The sequence below is a fragment of the Mirounga leonina genome, unplaced genomic scaffold (assembly GCF_011800145.1).
Source record: "Mirounga leonina isolate KUSES-001 unplaced genomic scaffold, KU_Mleo_1.0 Mir_179, whole genome shotgun sequence".
NCBI classification, from domain to species: domain Eukaryota; kingdom Metazoa; phylum Chordata; class Mammalia; order Carnivora; family Phocidae; genus Mirounga; species Mirounga leonina.
In genome coordinates this window covers 3,548,780-3,576,481 of record NW_023270466.1, presented here as the reverse complement: position 1 = coordinate 3,576,481, position 27,702 = coordinate 3,548,780, and the positions used below count along the sequence as shown (strand labels likewise).

Below are 27,702 nucleotides of genomic sequence, written 5' to 3'. Positions count from 1 at the left end.
GCCTCAGCAGTGACACCAGAAGGAGGACACAATATCATTTACATCATATTCCTACCAGGACTGCATATTCTAAATGTAATCAGGAGAAGAAACACACAAACCCCAAGTGAGGAACATTATTAAAAAAGACAAACCAGGAGAGGCCTGTGTTCTCCAAAAACATCAATGACATGGAGACAAAGAAAGGCAGGGGAACTGCTATAGACTAAAGGATACTACTAAAGAGGCAACTAAATGCAGGACGTGATTCTAGACTGGATTCCGAACTGCAGGGAAAAAAAAAACACTAAGAAGGATATTACTGGGTCCCTGACAGGAACAGAATATGGAGAGTGGACTGTTATTACAAATTCACTGAGGTTGATAATTGTGCTGTAGTTGTGTATGAAAGTACCTTTTTTTCTTAGGAGACGCACACTGAGAAGTGTTTGTGGGGAGAAGGTCATAATGTATGCAACTTACTCTCCACCGATTCAAGGAAAAAACATACATACCTGAGAGAGAAATTGAGAAAGTAAATGGGACAATGGATTAATAGCAGCTGAATCAAGGTGAGGGATATATACTGTTCTTTGTGCTGTCACTATAACTTGTTAATTTGAAATTAAAGATTAAAAAGAGGGAAGCAATGACTATTCGTCTCTTTCTCACACACACAGCACATGTTGAGTGCCTGTTTCTCACCCTCATCAATAAGTACATTACACAAAATTTCTAATCTTTGCCAATAATGAGTAAAAAATGGTATCTCAGTTTTAATCTGCATGTCTCTTAAGTTACATATCTTATGTTTAAAGGCCACTTCATTTTCTATAAACTACCTTCTGTCTTTTTAACAACTTTTTTTACACTTAAAATATTTCATCTATCTGCAATTTATTTTGATGTTGTCAGACTGAATGTTTGTGTCCCCCCAAAATTCATATGTAAGTCCTAACACCCACTGTGATAGTATTAGGAGGTGGGGCCTCAGGGAGGTGATTAGGTCATGAGGGCAGAGCCCTCACGGATGGGATGAGTGCCCTTATAACAGAGACCCAGAGAGCTCCTGTGCACCCTGTGCCAAGTGAGGACTCCGTGCAAGGATAACGGTCTAGGAACCAGAAGGCAGGCCCTCACAAGCCACCGAAGCTGCTGGTGCCCTGATCGTGGACTTGTTAGTCTCCGGAACTATGAGAAATAAACTTCGGTTTACAAACCACTCCATCTATGGTATTCTGCTATAATAACCCAACAGATTAAGGGAGACATAAAATGATGATAAGTTAATTTTCAAGGGTGCTAACAACTACTATAGCCCTGTTTGCTAAATGAATCCTTTCTCTGCCCTAGGATTAGGATTTTTGATGTCCTTTGGGTGTGGTGTGAGAATGTAAGTATTTAATAATATATATATCTCTTCTCACTTAACGTGAACTAATCTTTTTAAAATTTTCATGCAAATGGGTAAGATTTTCCATGATACCCACAGCAATTAAAATAAGTAGCTACCTAACCAATGAGTGTGTAAAAAGTAGACAGTACCTCATACACAACTCACAAGCTGTATATTCAAATGTGAAGTCATATTAGCTGTATTATTCTCACATTATTAATATAAATTTAGAAAAGCTATACATATTATAGACTGAACCACTGTAGGAGACTAAGATACTTATTTTGGATCAGTAACAGTGTTAAAAAGAAACATAAGTTTCAACAAAAGGAAGAATTAAAAATACTTATCAATAATTTTAAATGCTATCATATTTCCCCTTAAAATTATTAGTGCCTGAAACCTTATTTTTTCTCATAAGGAGAAAAACATCTTTCCATGTCTAAAACAACACTTCCTCAGGGCAAAGTACTTTGTACAAACTGGAAGAATATGTTTATACCCTAAAATATTCTTTATACGTTTGTTTTCCTTAGCTCCCTCTTAACCAAAGAAAGTACAGCACTTCTGTGTTATAATTTATAAGAGACTTGAGGGAAGAAGCTGTGTCTTCTATTTTCTTTGTGAATTCCCACAATACCCAGAACAAAATACTCTGCACATAATGGATACTCAATGAATGGTACTGACGGAAAGAACATATACTGAAACTAAAGTTCTTTCTCTGAACTGGTTCACTTCAGCCAATATATTTGTAAACAGCACAGCATCACTTTTAAAAACTGTTTTTAACTATACTTGTTGATAAAAATATATATCATATGATCATTTAAATATATCACAATTAATAAAGTGGTCAATGAGCTTCAGGAATTCTTATATTACAAAATCTTACCTCTTCGAAAACAGCAGCTTTATTTACTTTTTCCCTTGCAATGTCACAGATTTTCAGGATTCCCAGAGCAAAAGCTTTCATGGCAGGATCTTCTATAAAGTCTGGATTGTGAATGTAAAGGCACGTAAATACTGTCTGTGCCAAGGAATGGCCTTCTAACCATGTTATCTATAAAGAAATAAATGTATGTGTATGTTTAAGACAACACAGAGAGCCTGCAAAGTCTAAATTGACCCAACAGTCAAGGGCTAGACTGCCACAGACCCAAATAAATGTACTATTAATCATGGCATTTCAAAGATGATTAAAGGGAAAGTCAGAAGAGACAACAGAATTACAATTCACTTTCACTCACTAAAGTTTTTCAAGAATCATTACCATAAATACGATTAGCTATCTAACGGAAGCATTCTTATATAGAATTCAGTTTGCAATATACTTGGAGATTAATGAAATTAGAATGCTGCCTTACATACCATCCAAAAGTAATCAATTCCACAATGGAGTCAATCAAAATCCATAAGGTAGGGAATTCACAATTTTAGAACTAACCAGTCCTTAGCCACTCATTTAACTTTTCTTTTTCATACTCACTACTAGTAGAGACTACTACTACTACTACTGCTAGTCGAGAGCATCACATCCCACCTAGATTACTGCAAGAAACTGCACAAGTTTTCCTGCCTTCTGTCTCTAAGTCAATAATCCCCAACCAGGAAACTTTCTGGGAAGTGACAGTTTTTAGATGAACCAAGTGTTATTTCAACTCTTACCAAACAGCAAAAACAAGTATCCATTATCCCTATCAATTCAGGCAAGGTGAGGTCTTTAATTTTAATGGTGCCATCCTAAAAATGAGGAGAAATAGGACATATGAGAAGTTTTTTTTTTTACAAATTTATGGTTTCTATGTCAAGTAGCATTTTCTCTTCCAAAAATTAGATTTTAAAAATAAAAATTCTAGAACTATATCATCACCTGATAAAAACTAAGATACCAACTCTGTATTCGATCTTCAATAAGAAAAATCAAAGCCTCTTAACTTGAAACAGACTAAAGGCCTTTACAAAGAAACAAAAAGTCAAACCAACAAGTAGATCTTCAATAAAAAAAAAAAAAAAATCAAAGCCTCTTAATTTGAAACAGACTAAAGGCGTTTACAAAGAAACAAAAAGTCAAACCCACAAGTATTTAAAAAACAGTTCAAATTAGTTTTAAGCATTAATAAACAATAATCATTTTAGGATCAAAACTATTTACAAAGAGAAAAGTAAACTTTTTTTTTAATTATTTGAGAGAGAGAAAGAACGTGCATGCGCACAGGGTACAGGGAAGGAGAGAGAGAGAACCTCAAGCAGACTCCCCAGTGAGTGTGGAGACCAACGCAGGGCTCAATCTCATGACCCTGAGATCATAATCTGAGCCAAAATCAAGAATCAGATGCTTAACTGGACTGAGCCAGCCAGGTGTCCCAACCAAACATTTTTAAAAACCTTTCCCTTAACTATACTACTTGTAAATTTTGTTTAGCAAATCCTTCCTCATAAAACATGCAAAATTAAACTCTGTGTCAACTATGAATAAATTTGTAAGTCAATCCTCACAGTTAATTTCAAATTCACAACCACAAGCACCTTGCTTAATGTATTAATACGTAAAATTTAATCCCTTAACCAACTACCCTGGTATTTGAATATATACTGAAATGCTTTCAAAAATTAATGAACAGGGCACCTGGGTGGCTCAGTTGTTTAAGTGTCTGACTTTGGCTCAGGTCATGACCCTGGGGTCCTGGGATTGAGCCCTTCATCGGGCTCCTTGTTCAGCGAGGAGTCTGCCTCTCCCTCTCCCCCGCCCCTCTCCCCACTCGTGCTCTCTCTTACTCTCTCTCTGAAATAAAATATTTAAAAAAAATTAATAAACAGACGCACAAATTTAGAGCAAGCTTGTAATGAAGACTTTGAACAATTTACAGATTTTACAGATTTCAAAAGAGGTAACTAAAGGTTATAAGCAATTTTTATTTATATACCTGAGATAATCTTAAAAAATTATACTTTAATATGCCAAGTTTGATTTTCATTGTTTTAACATATGAAATAACAAATGATAAAACACAAGAAGCACAATGGTAATTACCTTGATAGCTTGTTCAAAATTGAGAACTTTTCGATTAACTTGGTTTCCAATCATGCCAGCATCCATCTTGGGATCCATCATTTCAATGGCAGACATGGCTTCAAAAAGGCCAAATCTGCAAATAAAAAAATTGACCAAATTGGTTTTGAACCAGTTAAGTTTATCCAGATTCCCACAATGATATAAAATTATAGTGCTTTAAATAACCATGGTATTCTATGTATTCAGTCTTCCCAATTTGCTACCACTTCTATTTCAATTAAATAGAAACATAACATAAAAATTATTCCATGTATTTGTCACTCAAATTATTTTACATGCACTGCGGGGGAGAAAAGAAAACAAAAAATGTTTTTTGTGTTTCCTTCAAAATGTTGCACATTGGAAATTTTGGAAAAAAGATCAACTGATCTATAATGGATTTCACTTTGCCTTCTTTAAATAATTTTCTCTACTTAATGTTGGAATAATCATCATTTTCTTTAGATCTTGAATAGTAATAATCTGGCACATTACTGTCTAATGCCCAAAGTTCTGGCAATAACATAATGAAAAATAATCCAGGAATCCTCTTATTTGTGGCTGGCTTTTATGGCTTATTAGCCATAAAAGCAGATAGTTGTGATGCACTGTGGAAAAGCAGATGTGATGCACTGAGGACTAGTTAGTAAGCATATCGTTAATGGAGAAATGCCTCAAAAAAATGGGACAGGAACAAAAAAAGCTTAAAAGAAAGTCTGACAGGTAATGAAGCTACTGACTTCATATTTTGCTTAGTCTAAGCTATTAGATTACCAGGAAAATCAAGACATCTACCTTGCTACACTAAATCATTTCTCAGAAAGGCAGCAAGACATCAAAACCAGCTTTAAGGAGACAGACTCTTCCCTGCAATCCCTCAAATCTCTTAATGCTTCAAGATAATCTGACAAGATCGGGGCGCCTGGGTGGCTCAGTCGGTAAGCGTCTGCCTTCGGCTCAGGTCATGATCCCAGAGTCCTGGGATCGAGCCCTGCATCAGGCTCCCTGCTCTGCTGGAAGCCTGCTTCTCCCTCTCCCACTCCCCCTGCTTGTGTTCCCTCTCTCGCTGTCTCTCTCTCTGTCAAATAAATAAAATCTTTAATAAAAAAAAAAAGATAATCTGACAAGATGAACATATTATTGAAGACAACTCTAGTCTATGCTAATCAAAACCCAAATGGTATTTTTCAAAGAGATTGCCAAGCCAAAACGGAAAACATGCAAAAATGGAAGAGAATTTGTCAACAAAAACAATAGAGATTCATCAAATATCAAAGATATTCTAGTATATGTGCTGCCGAAGCGAGCAAAGATATTCTAAGATATAATAACTGAAAGCATTCTAGAATACACAGGTCAAGAGAAAACAGCCCCAAATCCATTTCTGTAGGAATTATATTTGGTAAAAGTAGAATTTCGGGGCGCTTAGGTGGCTCAGTCATTAAGCGTCTGCCTTCAGCTCAGGTCATGGTCCCAGGGGCCTGGGATGGAGCCCCCCATCAGGCTCCCTGCTCAGCAGGAAGCCTGTTCTCCCTCTCCCACTCCCCCTGCTTATGTTCCCTCTCTCGCTGTGTCTCTGTCAAGTAAATAAATAAAATCTTAAAAAAAAAAAAAAAAGAATTTCAAAGTACTGAAAAATAGTGGGTTAATCAATAAATACCGTTGAGACAAGTGGCTAACCATTTGGAAAAAAGTGAAATCTTTGATTTACACAATTTCAAAAAGTAAACTGCAGGCAGATTTAAGTTCTAAACCTAAAACAAGCAAACAAAAGACTCTTCAATAATTTACAAAACTAGTTTATATGTGCCTATAATAAACCACAGCTGGAATTCCGTAATTATCTAGGCTGGATATTTTTAATATAATTTTCAAAAAGTTATCCAGAATACAACCACCTGTACATATAAATAAGGCAAGTAGTCCCCCCACAAAAAAAAAAAAAAAAAAGAGGCAAACAACAGGAATGGACAATTCGCAAAAGAAAAAATGTATATTAATAATAACAAGGTGAAAAGCTGCTCAAATTCAAAAGTAATCAGGTAATGCAAAACAAAACAACGAGGAATTTCTCTGGCCATTCAGAAAGTTTTAAAAATATATTTAGTTTACTCTCATATATTGTTGGTGGGAGTGTAAATTGATACACACTTTTGTTTAGGAAAGTCTGGCTGAACCCATTAAAATCTAGTCATTTGATTCCTAGGCTTCCATTCTAAAAATTATTTGTACATGTATACAAAAGGCTTGTAAAAATTAAATGTCTTCAATTTTCCCATGTTACCAAAAATATTGCAATTTAAATGTCCATCAATAGGGATACCACAGGTATAGCCATTTTGTAAAATACAAACCAACAGTTAAAATGAACAAGGTAGAACTTATATACTAACAGAGAATGAGCTCCAAGATACACTGAATTGGGAAGGAATTTTCAAAATACATACTGTAGATTCGTACTTACAATTAACTAATTTTACAGATTTTACTAATGTATGTAAATATATTTATAGGTCTAGAAAGACATGCAACAATCTGGTAACAGTTATTATCTCTGGGCAAAGAACAGGCATGTGGCGGAGTGGGGGCAGTGTCATGGGAAGTTTTTGTTTCACCTCTGATGTCTGAATTAGCTTAAAACAAAGTATCCACTTATTACAAGAGAACAACTAAATCAAGTTTTAATGGCACAACTAAAACCCTAGACTAGTGAGGTACCTGCCTAATTAGTAAAGCTCTATGGAAACTGTAGTAGCGTTAAGTTAGCTATTCCATTCATTCAACAAATTCCAGGAGCACCTAATATGTTCTAAGCATGGTTCTAGATACTTAGGATACATGAGTGAGCAGAACAAATTTGCCTGCCTTACTATATCCAGTGGAAGGAAACAGAGAATAAACAATAAAGATAAAAAGTTACATAGCATGTTAGAAGATTGTATGCTAGGGATAAAAGACAAGACAGCTAAGGGAGATACGATCACAAAAATATAACCTTACTAAATAGATGGTCCAGGGAGGCTGCTGGCAATCATGTTCCCTGGGCTGAACCTAAAAACTTGGGGAAATGAAGAGAGCTTGGTCCCTCCAGCTAACTTCTTTCAAATCTTGTTCCACAGTCAGGAGCCACACTCTTTCCTGCACTAGCTTGTGATATGGTTTCATTATAGCTTTCCTAGAATTGCGGGCAGCACCAGTGTAGTTGGTCCCTGGATCAGCAGCATCAACCTCATCAGGGAACTTGGGGGAAATGCAACTTCTGTGGTCCCACGCCAGACCTAAAGAAGGAACTCTGGGGGTGGGGCCCAGCAACATGTGTTTTCAATGTGTGGGATGATTCCGATTCACACTAGAGTCTGAGAAGAACTAAATTTCAGGGTCTACCCTTGCTTCCCGAATGTCCAATCTCAGCCACTAATTTAACATTTAATATTTCTAACCTTGAAATTGAGCCTGGCCAGAGCAGTATGGGAACTGAGGCTATCTATGGTAGTATAAATAGAATCAAGCACCTCTCTTTTTTCACCTTTCCAGGGATTTTCGATCTACTTTCATCCAGCCATTATCTCACTTATCTCTGCTAATCAACCAGCCCATTATAGATAACATACAGCCTGTTAACTTTTCTTCAAGAAATTCCACATCCTATATATCTAACTCTCAAGGACCATGAGGCACAGTTTCACTAAGTCCAACCATTTCATATCACAACTAGGGTCAGCTGCCCCAAAATAACTCATCAATGTTAAAAATATATTTATAATTCATTTTATTTTTACAGCTTTGAAATGTATTACCCAGGTCTCAAGGAATACTACTGCACACGAGAAAAAACATAGAAGTATTAACTACACTATTTCAAATGACACAAATACTTACAGCTTATCATGAAGCAGTTCTCCCAACTTTAATTCTAAAAGAAACAAAGAGAAAAAAAATCCTTTGAATAATACCATCTTAATATTTAAATTTTAATTCTAAGAAAAAAAGTTTTGTTTGAAAAATGGGCTTTCATTAAACTCCATTTTCTAAGAAATTATTATTTGTACTCAATTACTAATATAATGCCTTCTACAGAGTGAATAAACTCTATAAATTGAACTTTTTAGAATTAGCAAGCAACCCACCAGAGGCCAAAATAATCTAATCAGAATTACCAACCTCATTTTAAGGTATCACTAGTAAATTTCCCCCTAAGTATACTTTTTCACAGAACTGACTGCTATTTCTCAAGTTGTTTTTAAACCACTTGGTGTCATAATCTAACCGCTTTTTGTCCCAGGAACAGTGCCAAAGCTACTTTTTAAAATTACATTTTATTTCAATGTAGAAAACATGAGTAAACAGCTAATCCAAACAGTATTCAACCCCTATAAAACAGGTCCCAACCTTGGCTGCATAATGTTATCAACTCTGGAGCTTGTGAAAATCCCAACATCCAAGCAGCACCCTAAACCAATTAAATTCTAGGGGTGGGACCTCTGCAGTGGTTTTAAAGCACTACAGGTGAGTTCAATGTGCAAGGAAGATGAGAACCATTCCCATAACATTTTAAGTAGCTTAAGTATTGATGGTCAAATCTTGTGGAAGGTGCAAAGCACTAGTTTTCAGCAGTTCTCAAAGATGGTCTGGGAACCCAGGTGGTGTCTGTGATATTCGAATTACTTTCATAGTAATATTGGGGCATCTGGGTGGCTCAGTCGGTTAAGCATCCAACTCTTGATTTCGGCTCAGGTCATGATCTCAGGGTTGTGAGGCTGAACCCTGTGTTGGGGTCCACACTGAGTGTGGGGCCTACTTATGATTCTCTCCTCCCTCTGCCCCTCCACCCCCGCTCACTCGTGCATGTACTGGCGAGCTCCCGCTCGCACTCTTTCCCAAATAGATAAAATTTAAAAATTACTTTTATAGTAATACCAAAACATTGTCTTTTTCATCGTGTTGACATTTGCACTGATGACGCAAAAGCAACGCATAAAGAGGAAAAATAGGGCGCCTGGGTGGCTCAGTTGGTTAAGCGACTGCCTTCGGCTCAGGTCATGATCCTGGAGTCCCGATCGAGTCCCACATCGGGCTCCCTGCTCAGCAGGGAGTCTCCTTCTCCCTCTGACCCTCCTCCCTCTCATGCTCTCTGTCTCTCATTCTCTCTTTCCCAAATAAATAAAATCTTTTTAAAAAAAAGAGGAAAAAAAATGGGGGGCGGGGCTACACTGCTTTAGTTTCAGCACAAATTAAGACAGTGGCCCCAAGCTAAATAGTGTATTCTTTACCTCCATACATTTGCAGTTAAAAAAGACAAACTTTTTTTTTTTTAGTTTCACTTAAGAAGTCCTTGATGAAGCAGTAAAATTATTAACCTCAGAGCTGGGACCACAGTGTAGCAAGTGAAGAACCTCCCATGCAAAATTTAAAGAGGCACTCACTTTCAGGTAGCAAATTCTTAAATTTTGCACCCTAGGTGCCTCAATCACTTCATCCTAGTGCTGGCCCTGATTTAGCTGATTAAATCTCAATCTCTGAGTACATCTTTATTTAAACAGTCTATCTGACAAAATGGGAAGTATAAGCACTTTTGCCGCATACCAATGTAAGATGCTGTCTTAAGGAAAAGCACTTGCACAATTATGGAACACCATTTTTACTTGAACAATGGCCAAACTATACTTATTCAGATCTGAGAATATGTCATTTTCTTGAAAATAAATGAGTTTGTTGCTTTAAGAAAAACAGCTGACATTTGTGTTGCCAATGATAAAACTGGAGCTTTTATTCAAAAATTGGAATTTGGAGAAATATCTGACACTGTGAACCGGATAGCTTCTCAATACTTAAAAAAGACGTTTCTGATATTGGTGGTGATATTAACAAATGTGCTTTTCCGTATTATATAATTATATCAGCATTTGGAAGATCTGCTTAACTCAATGAACCATTATTTTCCAAATAGCAACACGTTTCAAAATTAGGCATGGATAAAAGATCCATTCAAAATTCAAGGCCGACCAGGGGATTTTAATGTAACAAAGAATGGAAAGTCCACTGACAGGTCTTCGGATTCCACATCACAACTAATCTTTAAGAAACTACCACCCGTCCACTGGGTGTTATGCACAAACAATGAATCATGGAACACTACATCAAAAACTAATGATGTAATGTATGGTGATTAACATAACAATAAAAAATTAAAAAAAAAAAAGAAACTACCACCCATCAAGTTTTGTTGTACTGTAATATCAAAGAAGAGTATCCACAATTATCTGAAAAGGTTCCTCCATTTTTCAACTACATACTGGATGAGGCCAGATTTACGTCATTTACTTCAAATAAACACACAGATAAGGAATTCAGGTGCCCTTCATTATGCTGATATTAAAGAGATTTTCAAAAAACAAAACAACTCCATTCTTGTAAGTCATTCTGTTTTGAAAAATACATTTATTTTTCATTAAAAAACATGTTAACATGCAATGGGTTTATAATTGTTTTTAAATGAATTGGTAAGTATTTTTTAAATTTCTGTTTTAAATTTTAATACAATAAACATCTATATATATGCTAACACACAATTTTTAAAGAGTTTAAAAGTATAATTTTTAAGAGTATAATGGGGTCCTAAGACCAAAAAATCTGAGAACTGCTGCAATAATTTATCAAATACTTAAGGTAGATTTGGGAACCAAACAGCTTCACCAAACTTAAAAACACTCCACAGACCTAAAAGCAAGTCAATCACTCTGGGTCTTGGTCTCCTATCTGTAAAATGAAGGGTTGAACTAGCTGACTCTCATTAGGTTCCTCAGAACACCAGTAATCAGGGGGGCCTGGGTGGCTCAGTCAATTAAGCAACCAACTCTTGATTTTGGCTCAGGTCATGATCTCAGAATCCTGGGATTTAGCTCCACCTCGGGCTCCGCACTCCGTGCAGAATCCACTTGTCCCTCTCCCTCTGCTTTTCCTCATGCGTGCACGTGCGCATGCCCTCTTTCTCTCTCAAATAAATAAATAAATTAAATCTTAAAAGAAAAAAAAACATCAGTAATCCGATCACAGTAAACTGTAGGCAGGAAACTAAAATTTACTCAACTAAGCAGAGTGCAAGCACTCTCACTGCATGATCAACAACTGGACACAAAATCACGATCTTTTCTACAGCACTATAGACCTGAGTAGTTTGGGTCTTACCCAACTAGGCTGCAAGTCTCAAAAAATTTAGTGAGAAGGATGTTTTACATTTATCTTAGCAGAGCAATGACATCATCACACGTCATGGAGTCCCTGGAAAACTCCACAGTACTAATAAGGAGAGTCAAAAAGGCAAGTTAACATCTCAATATTATATGGAAATAGTTTTACCATGGAAATTGTTTTGACCTTGCATACCCTTTGAAATCTTGATGATCCCAGGGATCACAGACACACCAAACTACTGAACTACGTTAACACAATGATAAAAAATAGTTACTTCTACTTTTAAGTTAAAACCTTAAGTAGGTGCAGTAGTACATAGCTTAAAACACTCAGAGCAAAGGAAAAAATCAGATACGAGGAAAAGTTGATGATTCAAATTTTTTTGACTACCTTAACAATAAACCACCTTTTTCTTTTATCCTCACTCTCATATAAGGCATGAATAGATCTGTTGTGAGAGAAAATTTAACTAAATTTTGTGGGTCACAGAATTTCCTAACATCTTATTGGGCATCCTTCCTTTTGCCTTGGAAATGAATAATAAATCAGAACTTGTGGTGGAGTTTGGGTATGCAGCAGTAACCACTTGAAGCATATGATCATTCTCCTGAGAAAAATTATCTTACAGGACAGAGAAAAACATGTACTTATGTGACAAGGCAAATACATTTTATCATCTTATAAGTGAACAGATCATGTGTAAACTGAAATTACAGATCTCTGAACAGATTTCCACCCATAACATTATAAATGATGGTTAAGTTCCCAGCTAGGGACCCTATGAACACCTACTGAATCAGTAGGTTGAATGATACAGTTGAAATCCAATACCACTGTAACAGTGATATTTAAACAAACCAATTGAGGTTTACCAGGGGGTAAAGGTGGCTAACTGAACACATGCAACTACCTGAAATCTCATTAAAACAACCAGAGGAAGTGTGTGTGTGTGTATGTGTTTTAAGAAAGCTATACACTCCAAAGAAGAAAACAGGTGCAGAAATAGTACAACAAAATTGGGGAAACTTGGAAATAAAAAGACAAGTAGTTTCTTAGCTAACTCAAGAAAACAAAATACTAAAATCAGGAGTGGAGAAAGCCAAAAACCAACCTGACTTACCACTTGCCTCTAAAAGTGCAGATAAAGGGAGGCTAAAACATGCAGGACTGAGCAGTCAGACAACACAGAACCCTGTCCTATTTACAGAGCAGGGTAACTGCCCCTCCCTAACCTCACATACTGAAGATTTTTTTTGAAGAGGGTAAAAACATCTCCAGAGACCTAAGGTTATTGGAAGGCCAGGTACAGTACTGGAAAGAGGGGGCATTAAGTGAATATGTGAAAAACCCAGATCTCTTCCCCCACTTAACTGTTAAATCATAGGCAGTCAAGCCAGAGCTTCAACTTCAAGGCAAAAGACTAGATAAATTTTCTCTACTGAATATAATCTTTCCAAATAGAAATTGCTAAATAACTTATATCAGATGTTCTTCACCACAAAAGCCAAGTCAGATCACTTGACAGTGACAGTCAGTGTCAATAAGTCCCACTCAAAAATTCAGAGCTTCCAATTGGCTTTTTGGTTTCCCACCCTTAGACAGGCAACAAAGAATTCTTAGATATCTGAAGTAATGCCCAAATATGAAAGATATAAACTATAGGAAACAAACTAAAAAAAGAAAAGGCGAGTTGGAGGAAAGATACTTTGTACAAGAACATTCAAAAGAACTATTATCCTTACAGAGATAAAACAGTGCAACCCTGAAATAAAAACAGGACATTTTACTTTTTTATAAAAGGGAGGAGGAATATTCAGAGAAAAGAAATTTTAAAAATTAACATTACAGCAGAAAAGAAAAATACAGTAGGTTTGGAAGATAGTCTTAGTCTATTCAGGCTGCTACAACAAAAAAATACCTATAATATACCTACAAAATATACCTGGGCAGCCTATAAACAACAAACGTTTATTTCTCACAGTTCTAGAATCTGGGAAGTCCAAGATCAAGGCACCAGCAGGTATTTGGTGAGGGCCCACTTGCTAGACAGTCATCTTTCTGCGGTAACCTCAAACAGCAGAAGGGACTAATCCCATTCAGGTGGGCTCCACTCTCATGATCTAAGCATCTCCCAAAGGTTCAGTATCCAAAAAACAGACAGTCCATATGGAGAATACAAAAAAAACAAAAACAAAAACACTAACAAACAAACCCAAAGAGGAAATAGAATAAAGTTTCCTAGAACTAAAGGAACAGACAAGGTGAAAGGACCTCAGAGTTGTTAATCAGGCAAACCACTGTGAAAGGTGTGTATATAGGGTCAAATAGAAGATCTTAAGAGGTTACATATGAAAGCTCAGTTATCAGAAAGTCATCAAACTTTTTAATAGCAACATCGGTGCAAAACCATCAATGGGTCATGCCCTCAAAATTATCAAAGGTATCCAGACATATTATCAATAAAGTGGGAGGATAGAATGAAGACATTTTCAGACATCCAGATTATATCTCCCATGCACTCTCCTCAGGAGGAGAATAAAGATGTCTAATTTTTATTAAAATAAGAAACCCCAGGCTGATGACCTCAGGATTACATGATGTACAAAGGCAAGAAGTCCAAATTGGAGCAATAAGTAAGAGGCTTGAGAAGTTTCTTCAAAGAAATGAAAATGACAGGATGTCTGAGGTGTCTGAATGTCTTGAGATTTAGAAAAGGGGCAAGGAGTCTAAGGTAGAATTAATGATAACTACATAGATTTTGGGTAAAAATTTTTTGTGTAAGAACTATGCAAGAAGGAAAAAGTAATAAAAGCTTTACTCTTTGGCTCAGCTATGGATAATATTTGCATATCCATAATGTAGCTCTAACTATATGGATAGAAGTCCATAGATGATGCCAAATTGTGAATGCAAGGAATCAAGAAGTGGCAATAAAAGCATGCTTTCCAAATATGGATAGTGGAATAACCAGCTAAAAGAGGGAAAGTGGTGACTTCTGAGGACAGCTTTTCTGTTAACCAAAAACTACCAACATAAAGGAGGATACACAACACCTGCCTGATTAAAGAGAAAATCTGATAGGATGCATTCAACAATGCAGAAGAGAACTCAAAGTACAGCAAAGGTCCCATTCTCTTCCCACTGCTTGCTCTATGTTAACGCTAGTTGTTAGAGGCATTAAGACGTCCATCCATACGTTCCTTTCCTGAAGAATCCAGGGTCAGAAAGGTTAAATGATAGTTGAATATTATTGAAAATAATCTAAATAGAGTGAGCTACATAGCACTAATGACATTTTATGCAAAATAATTACTTCTTTGTGGGAGCTATCCTGTGTAGCACCCTTGGTGTGTACCCGCTAGACACCAGTAGCAGCCGCCTCCTACTGTGACAACCAAAAATGTTGTAAGACATTGGTAAATGTTCCTTGAGGGGCAAAAATCAACCCTGGTGGAATCACTGATCTAAAGTGACCCACAATTACTAGTGCTGCCCACCCCACCCATGACCTACCACTGAAAACATTCTTGATAGGATATAACAAGGAAAACATAATTTCATTTCCAAAATCAAAATCACTTAAAAAATAAAATGTAGGGGTGCCTGGGTGGCTCAGTCGTTAAGCATCTGCCTTTGGCTCAGGTCATGATCCCAGGGTCCTGGGATCTGGCCCCACATCGGGCTCCCTGCTCAGTGGGAAGCCTGCTTCTCCCTCTCCCACTCCCCCTGCTTGTGTTCCTGCTCTCGCTGTGTCTCTCTCTGTCAAATAAATAAATAAATAAATCTTAAAAAAAAAAAATGTATTTTACAGGTTGTCCACATCTTTCACCAAGACAATTTTAATCCATCTTTTTCGTCTTGGAATAAAGTGCTAACAAACAGCAAATTCCTAGAACAATGATTCTCAAATTGGAGTTTATGAATTCAGCGGAGGAGTACATGAAAGTTTTATTAAGAATCCATATCTTTTCTAAGATAATTGTTAAATGCTATTTAATCAGTTTGATAATTTTTGAAAAAGATTACAGATTACCAAATGGATAACATTATAATCAAGTATTGCTATAATTTCAATGCCCAATCTTGTGTTCATAATTATGTTGGTTTCAGGCAATCATCCAAAATGACAGCATTTAATGTAATGCAGGGGTTCTCAAACTTCTGAAGTATAAGATCCAGATACTCTCTAATTTGAAGAAATATGGCCTTAAAATATTCATTCATTCTTTAAACAAATATATATTAGGCACCTACAAATGTTCTAAATGAGAGAAGACAATACAGAAAGGAAAAGAAACAAGAAGCTTAAGAATCCTGGATTTTAAAGGAGGGAAGAGAAATCAATAAAAGTGGTTTTCCAAAAGTACTGGGCAAGAGTTAAAGAAACTGGATAGGTGAGGGGACCTTAAACCATAGGGCCTGTGAGAAAGACAGCTAAGAAGGAATGAGTGAAGCCATCAAAGACAGAAGGACATAGGATGACAGGATGGACCCATGTCCTTCTAGACTAAAGCTCAAAGAGAATGAAGTATTGATGGCCAACCCTGGATTACCTCTGGGTTCTAGACACCTAATGGTATCATCATCCTAGGAGAGGTTGTTGGCTATCCAGAGAGAGTGTGGAAAAAGGGAATCTGGTAGGTAGAAGAAGGAGCAATGTGTATTTTATGATCATTTGTGTTTAAGTGAAATTTCTAAGTTGTAGGTTTGTACTTCAGAAAGCATTTAACTTTAGACAACCAAATGAAATACAATCATTTGTATTTCCTCCCTTTCCTCCTTTTTATAGGAGTCAATGAGATGGTTTAATTAGGCAAAGTTTCCTAGAGAAGCAAAGCTCAAGAGGTGTTATTTAGATGAATGACATGTTATGTATCAGGCACAGTAACAGTAATGGCACCATATGTTCAAAATAATTTCAGGGGGAAAAAAAAGCCAAGGCCTCAATGTCAGATATAATGTGGAGGGAATGTGTGCCATCTGCCTAACAGGAAATAAAAGAAGTGATGAAATTAGAATTTGGTCCAGAAGAATTTGAAGAGTCACTAAAAGAACAAGTAGAAATGTACATGAAAAACACTTGTCATCACTATGCATATTTATTTATTATTTTGGTACCGAGAATCACAAAAGTCTAGCCAAATGCCACCACACTGTTACTAAAGATGAATGACCACTGCAACAGTTCAAGGGTATAGCAATATTTATTTTAAATTTAGTCCTCGGAAAGTTGCTAGAACAGAAGTCTAAAACTAAATTGATGCTATGAATCTGATTATTTCAAGAAGAGAAAACAAATAATTAATACCACAGGCTCAAGAGTGGCCAACAGCCTTTCGTCCTAAATCCATATGTACAGGAAGATCACTTCTACATTAACTTTTTAGTTTCAAGTATACCTCACATCTGTGCCACTTGAGACAATGCAAGAGCTAATTACGGAAGAGTTAATAGGATGGTTTGAGGTTGGCAACAAAATGACACGCTACCCCCTCTCAGTCCCCACTGAAGCAGGGATTAAACCATATTGCCTATTCAAAGTTCGTTCCATGAAGAAGCAAAATTACTCACTCTTCCTCAAACATCAAACAATCACTGAATTCTGGCTGTAATGGTTCATCTCAGTCTAGAGTAATTCCCTCACATTCACTTATAGAAACTCGACCACTCCTTTAAGGCCCAACTGAAGCCATTATGAACTTCATTACACCTTTTCCATTTAGGTTCAGAATGACAGCTCTCTAATACAGATCACTTAAAAATCAGTGCAAGATGATGGGTATAATCCACTAATAGTTTAAGAGCTCTGGGCACAAAAATTACACTGTAACTTACACTTCTTTCTCTCTCCCTTGGATAGATGGATATGGGCAGTCCCCCAATTCCCAGTCTAATGTTCCTTCCACAATTTCACTTAGACATACTTTAACTGGACATGTATTTCCAAACAATAAAAGGACAGATGCATGATTTATCATTTTGCTTATACTCAGCTGGCTCCCTTTCCACCTGCAGCTACTCCAAGTCTCTACTCCTCCTCTCAAGAGCACTATTTTAAACACTCCATCTCACCAGCACCAAAGACTTAACCCTGTTCAGGAAAAAAATAGAAGCCATCGAGGTGTGTGTGCATCCCTCCACCATTCCTCCCAATCCACTTAGAAATATACCTGTTTCAGGGACCTGGGTGGCTCAGTCAGTTGGGCATCTGCCTATGGCTCAGGTCATGATCTCAGGGTCCTGGGATCAAGTCCCACGTCAGGCTCCCTGCTCTGCGGGGAGTCTGCTTCTCCCTCTGCGGCTCCCCCCACTCATTCTCTCTCTCTCAAATAAATAAAATCTTAAAAATATATATATACCTGTTTCTTCCCCAATCCTAACCTCAGTTCTCCTGTCTCAGTAATTCCTCATTCTTTTCCCCAAGATAATTTCTCTACCATGTTCTTGATCCCATCCTCTCTTCAAATTCAAGCTCTCACCCTACCATTTTTTTTAAAGATTTTATTTATTTATTTGAGAGGCAGAATGCGCAACATGCAAGAGAACACAAGTTGGGGGGTGCACAGAGGGAGCCTGCAGCGGGGCTAAATCCCAGGACCCCAGGATCATGACCTGAGCGGAAGGCAGATGCTTAACCAACTAAGCCAACCAGGCACCCCTCTCATTCTACCATTTGTTCCTTTCTCTTTCCAGTCTCTCCCTAAGGCTCATTCCCCTCAGACAACAAACACGCTCATTTCTCTAATCACTTATGCCTATGGGTTTATTAAACTATTACTATGTATCACGCAATATTCTGTGTACCAGAGTTACAGACAAGATCTCTGCACTCACAGAGCTTATGTTCCGGTGGGTAAGGTTGACAATAAACAAGAAGTAACTGGAAATGACAGTTTCTGACAGTAGATAAGTTTTATGATAAAAATAAAACAGAGTGATTCAACTGAGGTGGAGTTGGACAGAAGAGAACAGGGCTAAATCTACTTAGATTAGTTGTTCTGAGACATCCTCGCCGGGGAGGTAACATTTAACCGGCCAGGAAGGAGACAGCTATGTGAAGACCTGGAGGCAAAGCAGTTTAAAACACAGAAAAAGAAATATGCAGAGATCCGAGGGGAAACTGCCCTGGTGTGCTTAATGACATAAAAAGGACGTTGTGACTAACATAATGAGCCTAGTAGGGCAGTGGTACAAAAATGAAGTCAGTGGTAGGCAGGCACCAGACCATACAGGCCATAGGGATGGAATATGGATTTTATTCTACATGGAACAGGAAGCTACTGGAGCCTCTTAAGCAGTGAATCATGTGATTTGATTATTTAAAAACCTCATATATACAATACTACTACCATCTTTAGGTCAATACAATTCATGTTTCCACAATGTGAAATTATTGCCATGTACTCTCTAATCTGTTACTTAAAGCTAGAAAAATTGAAGCATTTGCTTCAACATCACTATTTCATGCACTATCAAATACTGACTGGCTTTAAATCAAAGTTAAAATTAGAGGGTGGAGAATGAATAAGTGTGGTCAACAAACTCGATAAACCACACTTACCTGTTGATTTCATTTAGGCTACAAATCGCAATCAAGATTTTATTTTACCTTTTCCCAGATTTTCAATTTCTAGTCCAAAAATTCAAACTCACCTCGACAAGCTTCTTCAAAATCTTGGGTTATGTCCACCCAGCTTGTACTGCTTTTTTCCATCTTTTCTGGTATACTGAGCTCCCATCCTGAATCATCATCTTCTACGGAAGCTTTCATGACCATAATGCCTATAAAATTAACACTGGTGTAAAAGAGATTGTGGCTTTCAGGGCAAGAGTATTTGCAAGCCATGTGTGTTCGCTCAAGTACTGGACGGAAGTCTTACTAAACTGCCAGACCTGAGTTTGAGGATGGCACTGGGGAAAAAAAAATCTTAATGCAATTAAATCTTACATTAACACTACTGCTGCTTATTTACTAATAGCCCAGCACCTACCAGGGCTTTAAGAGTTTGCCCACCATCCAAGAAAAAAAATCAGAAGCCCCCCCCCCACTGGTCCAAACAGAATCAACTCGAGCTTCCAACTTTCCACACTGGCCACAAATGACCAAGGCACTCACTCTTCAGAGTCCCTCTCGCTGCCCGGGAGCCCATGGGGCAACTAAATTCAAGTCAGGGTGGTCCCTCACCTGCCTGGAGCTCTCTGGGCCGACCTCTCCCCGGCCCGACATGAGCCCCGCACAGCCTTCCACAGTGGGCACGGAGTGCGGGAGCGCCTGGCGGGGGACCTACCCGCCCGGCCCAGGGTGGCGGCGCACCTGAGGCGGGGACCCGCCCCACGTCCGCCCTACCCGGGTCAACCCGGCCCGGCCCCACAGGGCGCGGAAGCAAGGACAGAGCTGTCGTCGCGCGGGAGGCCGGGCACGCCCGGTGCCGGGTCGTAGCCCGGGCAAGGCCGGGGCCTCGGCGGGCAGCGGACACAGGGGAGCCTGCAGCTCCTACCTGAAGCACGGCGGGAGGGCCGGGGCCGCAGGGTGACCTAGTGTCCCCAGGGTCCGCCACACGCGCGGGGGGCTGCGGCTCCAGGACACGGGAGAGAGGGAGTTTCAATGGCTCTGCACGGGCGGTCCCTACCTACTTCTCCCGTGGCCACCCGCGCCGCCACGCACCGACCAGACCGCGGAAATAACGACGCCGACTCAGCCGCCGCCGCCGCCCCCTCCCCTCTCAGCCCAGCCCGACCGGCCGCGTGCGCGCATGCGTACGCCCGGTGCGCGCGACCCCGCCCCCTCTCCCTCACTCCTGGGGACTTCGAGCGCCCCGGCCACACCCCCTCCCTCACCACCGCCATCGATGGCAGCCGTCTTCTCTTCTCGCGGGATTAGCGCCAATCGCGAGACCGGAAGCTACCTTCCTTCTCCTGCCTCAAGCAGAGTCCCCGTGAGGGGTGGAGCCAGGGGGGTCGCAGAGCCCGCCCCGCCCCGCGCGGCTCTCTGGGAAATTCTTAGAAAGGTGACGCTAAGTCGGAAAAAAAAAAAAGCAGGGAAAGTACTTGTAGACCTTAGCAGTTGTGGCCATGCAAGAAGAGCCTAGCTGTGAGCTTCGTCGAGCTAGTGCTGCCTGACACAGGATTTATGTTTCCTAGAGAGCCTGGAGGTTTCTTGAGGGAAAATAGAAACAAAATATCTGCAGAGTCAAGCAAGCCATCTTCTTTCAGACTTGTAAATGTTTTAAGTTTTTCTTAAAAATTTATTAATAAAATGATCAATTTTAAAGTGGGATTGTGTAAGTAGACTGACAGGAGTAAGAAACCACCTTTACCACTATATTCCCATTAAAATGGCCAAAATTTAAAAGACGACACCAAATGTTGACAAGGACTTGGAGCAACTGGACCTCTCATATGTTACTGATGAGAATGCAGAACAGTACAATCACTTGGACAGAAAATTAATCAAACACTTATCACTTGATCTAGCAATTCCACTCCCAGGTATTTTCTTAGGACTATTAAAATGTGTTCTCTGTACTTACTTTTCATAGCTCCATTTCTAATAATCCAAAATCGGAGGGGCGCCTGGGTGGCTCAGTCACTTAACCATCTGCCTTCAGCTCAGGTCATGATCTCAGGGTCTTGGATCAAGCCCCAAGCCCCACTCCATGCTCAGTGGGGAGTCTGCTTCTCCCTACCCCCCCTCATGCTTATGTTCTGTCTCTGTCTCAAATAAATAAATTTTTTTAAAAATCTTAATAATCCCAAACTGGAAACAACCCAAATGTTCATCAACTGGTGAATGGATAAACAATTTGTGGCATATCCATACAATGTAATAATTACCAACAAACAAGGATGAACTACTTGACCCACAAAAACATGAATCTCAAAAAACATTATGTTGAGCAAAGGAAATTAAGAGTATATGCAAAAGAATATGATTCCATTTATATGAAACTCTAAAAAAGAAAAATGTAATCATAGTGACAAAACAGAGCAGTGACTGCCTGCCTGCCAAGGAAGGACTAACTAGAATAGGGCTAAATGATCTGAGATGATAGAAATGTTCTGTATCTTGATTATGATAGCAATTATATGGGTGCATACATTTGTAAAAATTCATTGAAATATACACTTATGATGTGTGCATTTTATCACCTGCAAATCAAACCTCAATACAGTTGCTTATTTATTTAGTTATTTGAGAGAAAGAGAAAGAGTGCCCAAGAAAAAGAGCATGAGCTGGGGGGGCAGTGCAGAGGGAGAGGACAAGCAGACTCCCTGCCGAACAGGGAGCCCGAGGGGGAGGGGGCTTGATCCCAGGGCCCTGGGATCATGACCTGAGCCAAAGGCAGACATTTAACCTACCAAGCCACCCAGGTGCCCCTATAGTTGCTTTTTAAAAAGTAAAAAATATATCTTTATGTCTCTTACAGAATAATAGGTTTTATAAGGGTAGGAGCTTTGCCAATTTTGATCAAATCTGTATCTACGTCACTTAGGGTGGTGGTTGGCATGAGGTAGGTTCTCACTAAACGCACTGAGGATAAAAATGTAGGGAAGAATTACAATAAAACAAATCTATATTGTTTCTCCAAAACCATTTGATGAGCTTTGCAGAAGCCATAAGAAATCTAGAAAAGGATGAACTGACTGCAACTGAGTTATTCAGCATTGTGTGTTGATCGTGACAAAAACTGATACAGTGAGAAAAACAAAACAAAACAATACAAAACAAAAACACCAGAACAAGGCAGCCAAGTGAAACAGGATTTGCTTAATTTCTTTACTAAAATTTTAATTTATCTGAAATTCAATTTATTTTTACAAATTCTAATTACCTCTCCACTTTAAAAACCATTTTCCCTGAAAGAGAGGTTTAAATTTATGATGACATCCCATATGCTTCATAGTGTTAAAAAATGATGGGCATTTTAGATATCAGATAGGCTACATGATGAATAAATAAATGCAAAGGAACTGATTGACAAATTTTTGGTCTACTTAAACATGCCTATAGATATAGAGGAGATGGGCATTTTGGCAGCTGGAAAAGAATTCCTATGAGACTAAATCTTGACTCATAAAATCCTAAGTATTCCATGCCTAAACACTAATGTTGAGAGGAAATTTAGCTTGATGTCATCATTTTGTACTAATACCAGGAACCAGTGTAACATGGGTTTGATAAAAGCAGAGCTACCAAAGTGAACTTTACGTCCGACTGTATTCAGTTTCACCACTACGTAAAAGAAATTGAAAACCTGCAGGCAGTTCAGAGAAATGCTTTCAAAAAAGCAAATAGAGTAAAAGCATCCTACTGTACCACATGACAGAGAAAAAATGGCATTTTTTACTAAGTATAGGCAATATCAGTTTAGTCAGTTCAATTGTATTTAATTATCCTTTTTCAAAAGTCTTACATTTATACATCTTAAGAATACACAGAATAGCCAAGATATGAAAGCAACTCAAGTCCCATCTACAAATGAATGGATAAAGAAGATGTGATACACACACAAATATATGCATATACACAATGGAATATTATTACTCAGCCATTAAAAAAGAATGAGACCTTATCATTTGCGACAACATGGATGGATCTAGAGAGTGTTATGCTAAGGGAAATAAGTCAGACAGACAAATACCATGTGATTTCACTTACATGTGGAATCTAAAAAACAAAACAAACCAATAAACCAACAAAAAGCAGAAACAGACCCATAAATACAGAACAAACTGACAATTACCAGAGGGGAGAGGGTGGGGGGATGGGCAAAATGGGAGAAGGGCAGTGGGAGATACAGGCTTCCAGTTATGGAATGAATAAGTCATGGCAATAGAAGGTATAGCATAGGGAATACAATCAATGGTACTGTAATAGCCTTGTAGGGGTGCCAGAGGGTAGCTACACTTGTAGTGAGCAGAGCATAATATACAGACTTGCCGAATCACTCTGCTATACACCTGAAATTAATGTAACATTGTGTGTCAACTATACCTCAATAAAAAGAGAGGAAAAAAAGTACATAGTAATCCAATAAAAAGTTATTTTAAAAAAAGTTAAAATAAACTTCTGTATTAAGGGATAATGTATAATTATCCTCTGTATAATGTTTATAATGTGTGAATATTATAAATATATTTTTCTCATTCATTTTTAATTAGTTGTTCCTATCAATCACTACTAATTACCATTGTTAACAAGTTCTATAGTTTTGTTTAAATAACAGCATTTAAGTAACAGAAAATTAGGGGCACTTGAGTGGCTCAGTCGGCTAACCATCTGACTCTTGGTTTCAGCTCAGGTCATGATCTCAGGGTCCTGGGACCGAGCCCCACTTCGGGCTCCTTGATCAGTGGGGAGTCTGCTTCTCCCTCTCCCTTTGTCGGCGTGCTCTCTCTTATTCTCCCTCAAATAAATAAATAAATAAATAAAATCTTTTTAAAAAGTAACAAAATTAAATACAGAACATTTTCAAATAAACATCCATTTTTCATAATTTCATGTTAAAGTGATAACACATGTGTATATATCTTATATCACTTTTTTCCTGATATGGCTGTGTCCTAGATTGATAGCCCAAAAAAGATAGTCCTCGTACTTCACCGAGTGAATGTACCATAATTTATTCGACCAGTTCTCTAATGATGGACATTTAGGTTGTTTCCAAGGTTTTGCCATTATAAATAGTGCTACCACGAATGGCTCTGTGTCTATGCCTTTTCACAGTTTTGCCAGTGTATCTTTGGGCTAAATTCCTACAAACAGAATTTGGGGTCTAAGGATACATACATATGTAATTCTAACATTGCCAAATTCCCCTCTACTGAGTGTGTTCCTGTTTTTTTTTTTTTTAGTTTTTTCCTTTTTTAATGTCCACCAGCAACATGAAAGAGTACTCACTTTCCCATTGCCTCATCAATATAGTATTTGGTCAAACTTTTAGAATTTTGCCAAACTGCAAAGTAATAAAAATGGTATCTCAGTATAGTTTTAATCTGCGTTCTCTTATCATGAGTGAGGTAGAATATTTTTTTATCTTTTTAAGTGAATTTTACATCTTTTTCTGTGATCTGTCTACTCTTATCTCTAACCTATTTTTCTGTAGGATTACTGGTTATTTTCTACTTTTAAGAAGTTCTCTATATTAACTCTTTATGATTTAAGTTGCAATTTTTTAGCCAGTGTATCATTTGTCTTTTTACTTTGTTTTTGGTTGTTTTTTATACTTGCTACATGAAAGTATTTTTAATCAAATTTATCAACAAAGATGTCATTTAGTACTATGGGTATTTTGGAGATCCCATGAGAAGATGGCATCAGGAGGAAAGCAGGCTCAAAATTGAGTCCTGAGGAAGCCAAACATTTAGAGATCAGGTAGAAGAAGGAGACCTAGTGAAGGGCTCTGAGAATAAAGACCAAAGCTAGCAAAAAACCAGGAGAGTGGTTCAGTGAATCTAAGAGAGATGTCAACTCTCAATTATCCCTTTAATAACACATATATAACGTAAATTATAGCAGTTTTCTTTGTAAAAAATCTTTTCACAATTCCTTTTTATGAGTGATTTTCAAACAATTCCTTCACACTTTATCAAGTGAATTTTTTTACTTAAAAAATATTAACCAAAAAAATTAACTACATATGTAGATTTCTTTTTTTTTTATTCTTATGTTAATCCCCATACATTACATCATTAGTTTTAGATAAAGTGTTCCATGATTCATTGTTTGTGCATAACACCCAGTGCTCCATGCAGAATGTGCCCTCCTCAATACCCACCACCAGGCTAACCCATCCTCCCACCCCCCTCCCCTCTAGAACCCTGTTTGTTTTTCAGAGTCCATCGTCTCTCATGGTTCGTCTACCCCTCCGATTTCCCCCGCTTCATTCTTCCCCTCCCGCTACCTTCTTCTTCTTCTTTTTTTTTTTTCTTAACATATATTGCATTATTTGTTTCAGAGGTACAGATCTGATACATATGTAGATTTCTTACATTCCCTTTGAGTTGTCTAATCCATAGATATTGAAACTCTTAAACTCCTATCAAAAGGGACGTGAGAGGGGCGCCTGGGTGGCTCAGTCGTTAAGCGTCTGCCTTCGGCTCTGATCATGATCCCAGGGTCCTGGGATCGAGCCCCGCGTCGGGCTTCCTGCTCTGCGGGAAGCCTGCTTCACCCTCTCCCACTCCCCCTGCTTGCGTTCCCTCTCTCGCCGTGTCTCTCTCTGTCAAATAAATAAATAAAATCTTTAAAAAAAAACAAAACAAAGGGACGTGAGCACAGCAGACATCAATTAATTGCAGTCAAAATATGAAATTAATGAATTGGAAGAGAAATTCAAAGAATCAAGAAATACTAAAAAAAAAACCTTATGAATTAGATAAACTTTAGATACTAATAAAATACACTGAAAAGAATCTGAAACTATTGAGCAAACTTGAACACTGACTGGATATTTGATATCCAGAAATTAATATTTTAAAGTAGTATAATGACACTGTAGTAATCTTTTTTAAAAAACAACAATCTTTATTTTTTAGGAGATCCATACTGAAATATTTATAAGCAAAAAGATATGGTGCCTAGTGTTTGTTTCAAAATCATCGATGGGTTGGAGGTAAATGGATAGAGAGAATAATATGCATTGATAATTGTGGAAGATGGTGATGGATATAGGAGTTCATTGTATTATTCTATTTTTGTATGGTTAATTTTTCATAATAAAACTTTCCTTTAATAAAGAAATTAAGAGCCAAATGTTTGTCCCTAATGGCTTTCTTTAGCTCATCAAAGAAGAAAATGATCTTTACTCTACTATTTTACCATAGTCCCAGTGTGGGAGGGCTGACAATACTGACTCCATCTTTGGCCCTCCAACTTGTTCATATTCATGTTCACTTCTCTTGTGGTTACATCCCAGGCCCCTTGGAGATTAATATACATTCCTTAGAAATGCCCACCAAAGTGAGGAATGTGGGGAGGCTTACTTTGGCTTCCTAGGGCTCTGTTAGAGAGAACATAGTCTTTCCCCTTCCTGATGCACAGGTGGTGCCACATGATTAAAGGTGAGCTGTCAGGTACTTCTGAACACTTTGATCTCACTCTAATGCCCTTCTGTCTGTCCCCTCCCTCTATAAAATCTGTGGACTAAGGTCTGGACTTCTTGGAGAATAATTATGCCGTTTCCATGGATCATCCCCAGCCCTAAACCCCCTGTTAGTAAGTTACCCTGAATAGATCTCCTATAAACTGAATGGAGTCACCTGCTTCGTTTTCCAATCTCAAAAGCGCCTCCTTAGTTTGGGGAATACTTTACTCTCTTTCCCCCGCCTTCTAACACCCAGCCTTTTAAATAACATGAAACACCACAACAAGTAAGTTGCCACAAAATAAAACATGTTGATGTGGAAGGCAAAGTAAAATTGGGAAATTTAAAATTGACTTCCCTTAAATGTTACACTAAACAGTTACTGTGACCTAAATTTTTAAAAATGTTTATTGAAATTTTTGTACAATAACCACTAGGTCTATTTCTTACAAAACTAACAAAAAATTCCTGACGCATGTAAGCCAAAACATAAAAATCACCCACAATCCCAGGCTGAGAGATGGCCTTTGTTCATACTGTTTATTCATTTTGCCCATGCATACATATGCTTTTATTTTATTTTGTCTATTAAAAGTGAGTTCTCACTGTACATATTGTTTTGTATTCTATTTTTTTTTAAGTTCAAGATGGACTGTGTATATCTTTCACTTTAATAAAAATTATTGTAGAACACTCAGACACACAAGTATTTTTCCACTCAGGAGTCTTTTAACTCTCACTCATATCTGTGGTTACTTCTCCTTTGTGATTTCTGATCTTGTTGATTTTTTTTTCCTCATTATGCTTGGAAAAAATGATATGAGTTAGACATTTGTTTTTTTTTCCCAAAAACCAGTTTTTAATTTTTTTCCTTTTTGTATGCTTTCTAATTAATTTCTTATTTCATTCTTATTAATGCCTTCTCAGGCTCTTTTGGTAGTCCTTTACTAATTTTGTGAGTATTTGATTCCTTCAGTTTCCATTGTTTAATAATG

At 37.9% G+C, this 27,702-nt stretch overlaps 1 protein-coding gene across 4 annotated transcripts in view; it reads right to left on the bottom strand.

Moving 5' to 3' along the window:
- NAA35 (N-alpha-acetyltransferase 35, NatC auxiliary subunit) overlaps positions 1-20,479 on the bottom strand; it is a 96,848-nt gene extending 76,369 nt beyond the window's left edge. Inside the window, exons 1-6 of one of the 4 annotated variants that reach the window (XM_035024415.1) lie at positions 20,460-20,479; positions 19,275-19,403; positions 8,310-8,343; positions 4,410-4,524; positions 3,044-3,118; positions 2,271-2,438 (exon numbers count right to left, since the gene is read on the bottom strand). In XM_035024415.1, the coding sequence (XP_034880306.1) occupies positions 2,271-2,438; positions 3,044-3,118; positions 4,410-4,524; positions 8,310-8,343; positions 19,275-19,398 (516 nt within the window). In that variant the 5' untranslated portion in view covers positions 19,399-19,403; positions 20,460-20,479. Of the gene's footprint in view, positions 1-2,270; positions 2,439-3,043; positions 3,119-4,409; positions 4,525-8,309; positions 8,344-19,274; positions 19,404-19,806; positions 19,886-20,119; positions 20,365-20,459 lie in introns of those variants that run through there. The other 3 variants (XM_035024413.1, XM_035024412.1, XM_035024414.1) reach the window with 3 other exon arrangements.
- Between the last annotated feature and the right edge of the window lie 7,223 nt (positions 20,480-27,702).